Here is a 12,180-nt window from a genome sequence, read left to right on the forward strand (position 1 = left end):
ATTAAAAGCTTAAACATATCGCAGGAATAATCCAATCAAATGTATGGATCTTGCACTTAATTTGACATGTCTCATGGTATATATGAATCCTTGCGCCTATTTTCATAGCTAGTGCTCTGCAAAATAATACGAGTACATGCATGAAAACTCCCGGCGCTGCAAGCGGGCTGGACCCCTTCACGATTTACCCCCAACACAGCCCTCCTCCGGTCTAAACTAAGCAGACCGTCCGACATCTGCGACAAGCCGTGATACCATGATCTTCTTTGCAGGGACAGAAAATAAAAATAAAAATCTGGCAGTAGAATCGCCAATCGCGAGGCGATGATGATGAACGGCACTTGTAGTGATCTATGAGTAGAACTTGTATGTCTTGGCAGAAATGATGATCTGCCTGAGCCCTCCGATGGGCGCGATGATCATCAGAATGACACCAAGGACGATGCAAATCTGAAACCCAAAAGGAAAATCAGGACGGGATTATCGTTTGAAGAAAAGAGAGGGATAAAAGCCTTGGATCTCTGGGTTGGTTCTTACCCAGTTGGTGAACCATGAGAGGCTGAATCTCCTGGGCTTGCAGATGATGAGCCACATGATGCAGGGCAGCTGCAGGCAGCCATGACAGTTACATATCGTCCAATCTCACGAGAAGCTCTGAGTGTATATTTGCTGTGATGAAAGGTGTCTGATGAAAATGCTTACGAAATAGGTCGTCGGCGCGAAGGCCAGCCCGCCGAAGAACCCGATGAGGCCACCGAAGAACGGGAAGGTCATGCCGACGAACATGGTGAAGGCTGCACATGTCGGTGTTTTGGTTGGTTATTCAGTATACAAGATGCCTCAAAACTTGCGATGAGATTAGTCGACGGGGCATTACCAACATAGATGGTCCGGGTGATCAGACGGAGCATAATGCCTGGTGCGAATTCCAGCTTCCTCACCAGAAACGTCTCCATCATGTCGAACACTGGCATCGCGTAAATCTGCACAGGAACAATCAAATTTTGTTGTACCGTCAGATATATCGTCCTAGCTCTGGTACAATGTCACGTTTTAGGTATCCAAAGTAACTGAACGAAATGATTGTAAGGATCTACATACCTGGTAGCTACCGATGAGATGAACGACGACCATCATGTTGGCCATGGCGATGAGCCACTTGGGCTTGTTGAGGGTGATGAGGATGTTGTCGTCGACACTGTTGCCAAACGCCCAGTAGCCGATAAATGCCACCGGCATGTAGCAGGCGGCGATGATGATGTAGGCGACCACCACACCCTTCCACATTGGCTTCTTGGACGGGTTGCCCGGCGTCGATGGGATGGTAGCCTGGATTTCTAGCACGACATTGTGGCCAGAGTAGGAGAAGGCCACGTCGCCGAGCCCCCCCAAGAAACCGAACACCTGCCCTGCTGTCGTCGATGCCCGCAAGCTGTAGTCCACGTTCTCCGCCCTCCCCTTGTCCAACGAGGCGCCCCAAGCAATTGTTGAGTAGCTGCATCATGAGTTATTGTCAACGGCAATTGCTTGCTAGCTAAAGTTCTTTTTTTTTTCAGAAACTTGTCGGATTTGCTACAGTGAGCATATGACAGCTAGTGCTGGTGCAGACATTCGGAATTAACCTGAGTGACATGACGGCTGCAGCGAGGGAGATGCCAGAGATGGAGTTGAAGTTTGGGAGCTGGGAGAGGACGAAGTGGACAGAGGCGAAGATCATGATGAAGTAAGTGAGCTTTATGTCCTTGCACTTGCCGTCACAGATCACGTCGTGGAACTTCTTGAGAGAGTTGCCGCCGGTAACCATGTACACAATGTTCAGGCTGACCTCGACGACAAGCTGCTGTGGCACCACGATCCAGAGGCCGAGCTTATCACCGAAGGCGTGCTGCCCGAGCTCATGGTACCGATCGAAACGCTTCCCAGGGACTATCTCATGCATCTCCACCATCTGCCACAGCGTGTACACCGTGATGATCCACGACAAGGTCATCACCGCGATGCCAGGACCCCTGCGCCAAAACAAAAACATCAGGGAACGCCAAATGATTGGATCATGCCATTGCAAGTTTGTAGCTTTGAAAACTGCCCGGCTGTGAGTATGGCATGTGGAACCCACATGCCATTCAGATTGCCAGTCACAGTTTCAGAAGCAGACAGAGGAGCCATGGCTCCAATGTATGGATGTCATGGCAGTAGCAGTACATACCAACCGAGTTCAGACATGGCGTAGGGGAGGCTGAGCACCCCAGCGCCAACCATGGCCGTGACATTGTGGAAGGCCGAGTACCACCACTTTGCTTTCCTCGACGACGTGATAGGAAGCCAGTCATCGATCGCCTTCTCCCGTGCAGTCCTCTCATCCTGTGGGTTTTCAGCATTCTGTTAGCTATAGACATCATGATCACATAACAGCAGGTTTTTTTTTCAAATTTAGAATATCACACAATAAGAGCTAGTATGCCAAAATTATTTGGGACTTATCAACAACAATTAATTTGTAACCTCCTGGCATTTCTTTCATTTTTTATGTCATCTAATAAACTTAAGAGACGGATAATTGGCAACTTTGAATTTTCGGAGGTAGAGTGGTTCCTTTTCTTCCGGGCAGTTGACTTGTCACATGGCCAAGTAGTCGCACTTGCCCAAGACAAATGTGTCATCAGATGCTTATCAATCAATGACACCTCACGGTAAACATGTTTGATTTTTCTATCAAGCACGTTCACCTAACAATGTTGCATGATACTACTAGTCTCAAAATACTATGTTTGCATATCTGGAATACGGAAGTTCTTCTGCTAAAGCATCCATTTTCACAATTTCTAGTGAAAATCCACCATCGACAGGATATTACCAGAATCTAATTTTGAGTTGATTATTTTTTCAACAGGGCTAAGCGCCTTTCTATTAATTTCTTAATCCAAATAAGAAGTCCTTGCATGAGGCGTAATTTTTTTGCATTCTATATATAGAATAATCAATCGCATGGTAGCAATTAACACCGAGATATGGATATCCAACTATATTAAAATGGTAAGTAGCCCACCGTAGAAATACTAGTAAAAGGAAACTAGTTAATGGGGGAGTTTAAAGAGTGTGATCTGTTTTTTTTGTTCGGTAGGCTAGTGTGAGCTATTTCTGGCCTTGGAAAGAAAAACAAGGCTGGACAGAAAGTACAAATGAAGACCTTTCATACTCGTTAGTCCAAGAACAAGGTGGACCATACGACAGAAGCAGCAAAACTGTTTAATTTCATTCTAGATATTTTTCTTAAAAAAATATGGAAAATACTCCTACTTACTCGTTTCCATATTATATATTTGAAACAAGAAACGCAACGTACTTATTGAGGTATATATATACTCCTATATTGTAAAACAGACTGGATGATGGTAATTTTAAAGTAACACAACAGCTGGAAAAACAACGAGGGAACAATGATTAATTTAAAGGGAAAAAGGTAAAATTCCGCAGTTAAGGCAAAGCATCAAGAATCACACCGATCATATGACGCTGATACTTATGTACACACGTTCTTTTCCCTTCTTGATCTTCTGCAGGAAAAGAAACCAAAAAGTACTAGCCCAAAAGCACCAAGAAGATGAGATTGGATATCACTATTAGACACCACCACGATTTCACACGGGTTCCTCCCCCCAAGAAAAGGATTTCACATGAAGAGGATGAACTGGTGCTACATGCCGGGAGAAGAGAATCCTCCACGCAAAAAGAAAGAAAGAAAACGGCGTTTTCCTTTTGTCCTTTTTTGCGCCTGTCGATTTCGCTCCCCGCTTTTCGGAACTCCACAACTCCCCGACCTTTTGTTTCATCTCTCCCTTTCTCTCTCCCCTCGAGAAACCAGATACAAGAAACAGAGTTTGAACAAGATGAATGGACTGTTTCGTTCGTGGATACAGAACATGAACATTGCGAATGAAACAGATCATAACATACAGACGCAGCAGAGGGGGAGAGAGAGAGAGGAGAGGGGGAGAGATTTGACCTTGGGCGGCGTGTAGTTGTCCGGCGAGGCCTGCGTCCCCATGGCGCCTGGCTTCTCTTCCGGCGGCACGGAGCTTCCCTTCGCCAATGGGCGGCCGGAGTCACACCAAGGAGAAGGTGGAGAGAAACAAGGAGATGGAGATGGAGCTCGCAGGTATGGAGGAGGCCGAGTCGTGGTGGTTTTTATAGAGGGAGATTCAGGCGGGGGCGCCGTATGCACTGTGAGCGATCGAGGAGCACGTATCCCGCTGGGTTAGTTATGAGTTTGTTTTCCTTCTTCTGTAGCCTAGCTTAGACTAGAGAAAAAAACAACAACAACTGGAATATCGTTGGGTGGACCGTTGACTCCAGCGATGCAGCGGATCCGGTGTTCCAGCGGCCAGTTGTGGCACCCGCGTCCGTGTGTCGTTCGTTCATCTGCGAAGCGGGCGGGATGCCGTTCGTCCGATCCTGCCTCCCTCGACGGTTGCGATGAGGCCACGTCGCGGGGGTGACAGAACGTGATGTACGGACTATTCAATTCTCTTTCCAAGCTTGTGCACGTGAAATTTGTAAATTTTTTTAAGAAAAAAAGCACCCAAGTGGACACGATTCTTTCTCTCGTAATTTATAGATCCCGTCGCGGCGTAAATGCACCTCTGCGCTTGGCTGTGTTGACAGCCACGCCAAGTTGAAGGCTTGCCAAATTTATATACTCCTATGTACCACGTTCACGAGCCAAATGCGTCGAAAAGGAAACAACTCCACTTGTACACTTTATGGGTTTGATTGTGAATAGTCGCCAGCCCACATATTTTTTTTAAACTTAGCCCACATTTTTACAGTACACATATTGTCAAAGCCGATTTAAACAAACATATTATGGAATGGAGGGAGTAGTATATATTGTTACAGTACGCATATTGTTGAATGTTGGTTATGCGTGCAAAGTTTCAGGTAGCATGCATGCACACCACGGACAAGTAAATATATACTACTTCCTCGAGTAGGCACGATCTGAACCCAGGAGCATCTGCACCCATTTTTTTAAAAGATATGCATTTTAAGTACATCTTAAAATCTCAAAAATAAACAAAAGAAAATTCCATCATACATGTTCACAAATGTGTGTGCGCGGCGCAAAATTTTGTGAAAAATGTCTTTTTATTTTGTCTCCGTAAAAAAGAAAAATTTCAGTGCTCCTAAATAACGTTTCACGACACAATTTTTTGTCTTTTTCGCACAGGCCACAAAAAAATTATTTTTTCCATGAAACTTTATGCACGCACATAGAACATGAATATGTACCCATGCCACCTTTTTCGGATTTTTTTAGCATTTAGAAATGTGGTTTTCAAAGTGGGTTCATATGTACCCGGGTTTATCCATGCACTTCCCCTACTCCCTTCATTCCATAATGTAGTGTGCCCGCGTTTCCTGAGATTCAACTTTGACCGTAAATTTAACCAATGAGACCGACTGCAGCGGGAGCAAAAATTATATCACCGAATTCGTATTTTCGATATGAATTTAGTGGTATAATTTGTACTCCCGCCGCAATCGGTCTCGGTAGTTAAATTTATGATCAAACTTGAATCTCGGGAAGCACGGACGCATTACATTATGGAATGGAGGGAGTAACTCAGTTGCGTATACAACTTTTGATCGCAAAAATAGAACACCACGAGGACAAATGGACATGAACTGCTCTGTTTCGCACACGTTCTCTCGTGTTAAAAAATATCCAAGTCTCTATCACACTAGTGAAGTATATCATTTTTTTTTGCAGGTGAAGTATACAAATTTCAAGTGTGCAGTAGTACGTGCTTGTGTGATTAGCCACCAACATGGTCACCATGCGGCAAGCCTGATAAGCTATAATAAAAACAAGCAGACAACATTGTTGGTGGACTTGCCGTGTGCCTGTGCTACGTATGCAGTCCAGTTTAGTGGCGTAAACCGCAGGAGCATCAACTCGCGTGCAATACATGAGTTGTTGTCTATCTCTCCTTGTCGACTTGTCGTCGATAAATAGTTGTGTTGAATATTTGACCTAATTATACCCGTCGACTTGTCAAATAGCACTTTATTAGTTTGTTTTCGTGATTTTCCAACATTTTCCATGTTCTCCCATATGTAATTTTCTCACACTTTTCCTTCATTAATTATCCTCTCTCTCTCTCTCTCTCTCTCTCTCTCTCTCAATTTAAATAACTTTAAAAGTTATTTTCATGACCTAAAAAAAGAGAATTTTAATCGCATTGGCCAACAAATAAATGTGAATCAAGCAGTGAAATCTGACACAAATTCTCATCCAATAAGCTCCTAGGATTGAGGGCGAAGGTGATGACGATGACATTTGGTGATTGCGGTGGATGCTCTCTTCTCGGCTGTGTGTGTGGAGTCTTCTGGTAGCCAAGTTGACCGGGTGCCCTGTGTATCATTTTGTAGCCTTGTTGCGAACTAACATGTGGTTGGATGGTTAGAGGGACCGAGGTATCCCCAGCCCATCAGGGTTCAAGTCCTGGTGCTCGCATTTATTTTTAGATTTATTTCAGGATTTCCGGCGATGCACATTCAGTGGGAGTAGACGTTCCCGTTGACGACGAGGTGCCTACGGTAACTTCATAAATTTCAAAATGATATGTCGGCTCAGTCTTTCGGAGATGCTCATAGGGGTAGGGTGTGCATGTGTGCGTTCATAGGGGTGAGTGTATGCATGTGTATATGAGCGCTTGCGTTTGTACTATGTTAAAAAAAAATCTCATGGGCTTGTTTCAAATTCGGTTTTCCATAATGAACGAAAAGTTCTCTTTGTATGGCAAGTGTTCTGCCTTGTTTAAAAAGAAGTTAGATTCTAATTCTAGTCTAGAAACTGAACCTGCATAAATACCTCAATCCCCTATTCCTAAATGGTTGCAGCTAATTAAACATTTTTTCTCCAAATGCCCATGTCACATCATCAAGTCATGCATGTGGTTATATGTCACATTTTTCTCTCCATTAATCCATGCATGCAAACCATGACATCTCATCAAGGCATATTAGTCATAATCTATTTTTTTGCACTAATTCTTTATGGTCATGGGTGATATATGTGTTTGACTCTTGGAGCAAATCTTTGTAATTCATGCTTCACATTTTTTTGTTAAAAATTACATTTCTCTAAGTTTAGCCCAGAAGTTTTCTCTTTTTATACATAATTGTGTCACATTCTTCGTATGTTTATTGTTTCAAAAATGTAAACCAACAACACCCTTATACTTGCTTTTACATTAGTTTTAATTGTTTTCACACATATTTATGCACTTTTTAAAACAATCCTCGCATTAACACATGGGATGTCATCTAGTTTATTTTTAATACTAGGTTCAGAGAGAGAGAGAGATAGAAAGAAAGAGGGGGGAGGGGGACGTTCAAAAAATCATTTACTTTCTCGTGCACTAAATCTGTATTTTCGGCTTCATTTCATGTTTTGAAGTGTCATAGTAGATGTTCATTTATTTGTTCTCTTATTAAACAAAGCTAAATTGATATAATTCCCATTCCGCAAAGAAAAAAAGGACCGGTAGAATTCCCGGCTTCGACAAAGCAATTTCTGGAACACACAAAAAAGAAGAAGAGTCTAGGTCGGATTTGTTCAGACGTGCCCGAATCTGGCTTCTGCGATGGTGTTGGGACGGCCAGGTCGGTGGCATTGCGTGGTGCAGCTGGCATCAGCACGGCTGTTCTAATCGGCGGCTCTGTGCTCTGTTGGTAGGTGGTGGTTTAGGCCGGCGGTGGTTCTCGTGCGCCGGTTCGAGGGGAGGGCTTCTTATGGCTGCTCGGGGGCATAAGCCTTGCTCTGTCTTTGGCCGGAGCTGATGATGGCGACGCGTTTGGGTGCCGCACACCTTTTTGGAGGCATTGTCATCCGAGGTCCTACGCCTTTCTCTCTCACACTCCGGGGGAACCCCTTGTTCCATGTTCCTGGAGCAGAGATGGAGGGGTGCCGGCATTGGTCACTTGGGTGGCAATGTTATTGGCCAGCCTGGTGCGTGGGCTCGGGGTTGGCGTGGATGTCGCAGCGGTGACTCCGGACCTCGTCGTCGTGGAGTGGTGCCGGCATTGGTCACTTGGGTGGCAGTGTCATTGGCCAGCATGGTGCGTGGACTCGGGGTCGGCGTGGATGTCGGAGCGGCGGCTTCGGATATGATTGTTGGGTGTCAACTCCGGTTGCGAGGGCGACGACGCTGGCGGCTCGCCTAGTGCGTGGCCTCGGGGGAGGCGTGTGTGGTTTCCGTTTGTACGTCAGATAGATGGCTCCGGAGATGGTTGTATGGTGTCGGAGCAGGCGGCTCACCTGGTACGTGGCCTCGGGGTCGGCATGGATGCCGGAGCGGCGACTTCGGTTTTGGCTGTAGCTTGTCGGCTATGGGTTGCTCGGGTTACAGAGCCGGCGACTCGTTCGGTGTGTGGCCTCAGGATAGGCGTGTGTTGATGGTGCCCTGTTGAGGGTGTCTTGTAACGGGTTTTGCCCGGTTTCCATTAGTTAACCGGGCAACTCTCTTCTATCCTTTTTAATGAATCGAGTCCTAAAAAACCACAAAAAGAAAAAGAGAAGAAGAGAACGTCAATTTTCTTTTAAACTATTGAACTGTTGGAGGAGTATTAAACTAAACCATTGGAGGAAAGAAAACGTGAACTGAACACCGCGTACGAGAATATAGAGCCTCCGTGACAGCACTATCACACCAAGTTCCGCACGAACGTCTTCAGAGTTCAGACCGATGACAGCAACCCAACCCAGCGACGGCAAGCAAAGCTAGCAGACTGGAACTGCTCTGCTTATTATACGCGCTTATATACATAGGAGTATATTCAACGTTAGCGTAATCCAAGATTACAGCCCTCAAATCCCGGGCTGCCAGGAGTACACAGAGCGCAGCAGCAGTGCGTAGCATTACGCCTGGTCAACCAATCATGTGTCCACATCATGCAAGTGGCTTACGTGATCAGGCCCACGCTTCGTCCTTGATAGTCCATTTCGATGACGAGTCGAAGATTTGACCCATGATACGATCCTTCACGTGTCAAACGCACTGAAGATGAAACAAGTTCACTTGCACAAACGTTCTTCCCATTTCGAGCGTACCTGCAGGCCGACCACATCCACAGGTAGCGTACTCACATCGCGCACCGAGGCCGAAAAACGAGTAGGTCCACGGTCAAGTTAGTTGTACCAAGGGAAGGGCGTCGTGATCTTATTGGAAAGAGGATATTTGTTGCCCTGGGACGATAAGTAAACGTACGTGAAAGCAGCGGTTTCCCATACACAAGTTTTCTTTCATCCGATAAGCTCCCCAAGTCCCCATAGTCAAGCTTCAAGAAGCCTTTTCCTTTTTGCCACTAATTTCCAACGCCAACAAATGGCAGTGGACACAACGTTCGCAACCCCAACAAAACCCCAACAACCGGTCACAATTCGACCCAGGGCAGCTGTTTTTGCAGAAGAAAGAATATTCAATTGGAGGAATTGCCTTTCTTTTTTTACCGTACAGGAGGGGTTGCTGCTGTGAGCATGTGACCCGTGTGGCCCGATCAATAAAGAAGCCTGTGTTGGTTTTTCCACACGCACAGAAAAGACGACGAACCGATAGACATGGACATCCCCCGAGTTATAAAAGTCTACGCATGATCGTGCCAGCAGTGACGGAATTCCAGTAGTAGAGATGGTGACAATCCCGGCCAGGGAATCCTCGACTGACACTGACAACCATGATTTTTTAGGAAAATTCCCAACAAACGGGCACGTTAGGTTGGACCGTCAAAGCAAGCATTCGCTCTTTAGCTTTGCTTTCCATTAGGGAAAGGCTTGACCAACATTGCCTCTCCTACTTGTTTTTTTACAAGAGTGTGTCATTGATGTACTTTTTTTTTTACAAAAGACATTAAAAAAATCATTTTATACTAAATCGGCGATATCTAATATGGAACGGAGGGAGCAAAAGAAACTTTTATACGATGCCAACATCAAAACAAGATCATCCACACCACACAAACACTCTAGCGTACTCCCCCAAGAATCATTGTAAGCCTCCGGCATCGGCTTGTTTTCAGTTAGACATCTCAACTAGAATTTGCGTTACAAGTTGATGTGGGGTTCGTTGTTGTTCCCTTCCATCAAAAACTCGAGCGTTTCGTTGTTTTAAGAGAGAACAAGCAATCACAATCACGAGAGCGTGAAAGTCTCGCTTCTCCGCATGCAAGAAATCACTTCTCTCCAGAAACCACCAAGAGCTGGAACTATCTTGCATTGTTGGACAGTCGGACAATGAACATTATTTTTGCGGGTGAAATAACTTGTTGTATTACTCAACTCATAATATCCTTACAGTCATCAATAGCTAGTTGTATAGTTTCATCAGGGCCAAAACCAATTCAGGTCATGGTTCTCCCTTCAGTTCGAGCGAATTTACCTAAACTGTCACTAACCCTATTTTGAGAGCGAGATACATAAGTAATACAAGAATCATGAAGACGCATAAGATGCCTAATCTCCATAAGAAGGGAGTAATAAATCGATCTATCTACTTTCTTGGCCTAAATAAGTTTGACTGCAACAATAGAGTCCATCTCGATAATAACTCGAAGGTCAACAATGGGATAGTGAACGTTGATTCTCAAAGTAAGCAGGAATGTCAAGATTCTGAAACTTGTTTGTGTATTTCATCTATTCCCCTCGTATATCCCTCCACAAATATCTGTAATCGAATTGTAAATGAAAAGCAATATACCTATTTCTAAGGGACCGGTTTCGAGGGTACATATATTTCGATAAACAGTTGGTGCAACAAGTTTGTAGTAAAATGTCGCATTGTGGAAAAATCATTCCATCTATTCTTCTTCTTCCTGCTTGCCTGTTCTTCAAGTACCTTCTTCTTCTTCTTCTTTCATAGAACTCTTGTGTTCTAGGACCACTTTTGTAGAGGAAAAGGGACCGAAGCAATTTTGTTATGAGCGACTCAGAGATGTCAACGATAGTAACAATAGTAGAAGAGGTATATCTAAACTTTTGTGGTAGAGGTTAGATGTTGTTGTATGTTTGATCCACTTTGAATATTCATGTTGGTACAACTGTTGCATATGGTTGCTATGTTTTCAATCATTTTTATGTTTTTTGTGCATCTACTAGCCTTTTCTCTACAAAAAAACTCGCGTCTTTGGCTTATTGAGTCTTTGCAGTAAGGAAAATCTTGATGTCGAATCTTAGAATGTAAATAATAATTGACGTAGTTAGTTTATGAATTTACAACGTGTTTGTAAGTACTGGAAAAAATAAGCTTATAGAATTTGAAATACGTATTAGTTAAAGAAAAGGAAACTGGACTAATAACCCTTCCTCCCCTTCCCATGTCACCCCTGCGTGGCAATGGGGAGGGAACCCTAAAACATGCCATCGAGCCATCCTCCTCCCCCCGGCCGCTAGAGTGCGGCTGGACAAGGGGCCTCCTAGTCCTCTAGCTCGAGTGGTTGGCGAAGGCCGATGGTTTGAGCTAGGGCGTGGCATGGGTCCCGGTTGCTACAGCTAGGCGGCGACTCCGTGCGGGTGTTGCAGCACCGCAAATGGTGGCACGATGTAACACCCCATATGTAACTTTTCCCAATTTGGCAATATATCCATCTTGTTCGTCATCAATTCCTAGTGGTTTCATCTTTTCGGTTTCCTATTTGGGTTTTGTTTTGTTTCTCATTGCATTGTATTGTCTTGTCTTGTCATTAATTGTTGCATCATGGCCTCCTCACATGTTGCATTATGCTTGGTGTGAGTTCATACATGTTGTGTTGTTGCATGCTTCATGCATTTGATCTTGCATCATCACCTCCATCTTCTATCCATTCCTTGCTTTCATTTTGAAAGATCATATATCCTCACCCCATTAATGCCCATCTCTTCCTCATAAATCTTTCTACCTGTCCTAAACCCCCTTGCCAATTCCATCAATTTTTAAGTTGTTTTGGTTAGGTTTTAAAATAGCTCAAGTTTGAACTATATTCACACTTGACTTATTTTCTTACCTCTAAAAATATCCAAGACAATTTATTCAAATAGAGCACTATCTCAGGTTAATGAGAATATTTTTATTTTTATTTGTGCCCCTTTCCTTTGACCCTGGCCTTTTTAGTTTATTTTCCCGTTTGAAGAAAATATCAAAGAAA

General features: G+C 44.3%; 1 protein-coding gene across 1 annotated transcript; it reads right to left on the reverse strand.

The window, feature by feature from the left end:
• Positions 1-27: 27 nt before the first annotated feature.
• Positions 28-4,241, reverse strand: LOC125520596 (lysine histidine transporter 2-like). The gene is made up of 8 exons (XM_048685551.1): positions 4,004-4,241; positions 2,207-2,361; positions 1,623-2,009; positions 1,102-1,495; positions 878-983; positions 703-794; positions 538-606; positions 28-450 (listed from the first exon to the last, which is right to left on the reverse strand). The coding sequence occupies exons 1-8, from the start codon at positions 4,043-4,045 to the stop codon at positions 352-354; spliced, it is 1,344 nt and encodes a 447-aa protein (XP_048541508.1). The 5' UTR covers positions 4,046-4,241; the 3' UTR covers positions 28-351.
• Between the last annotated feature and the right edge of the window lie 7,939 nt (positions 4,242-12,180).

The sequence above is a fragment of the Triticum urartu genome, chromosome 7 (assembly GCF_003073215.2).
Source record: "Triticum urartu cultivar G1812 chromosome 7, Tu2.1, whole genome shotgun sequence".
Classification (NCBI taxonomy): domain Eukaryota; kingdom Viridiplantae; phylum Streptophyta; class Magnoliopsida; order Poales; family Poaceae; genus Triticum; species Triticum urartu.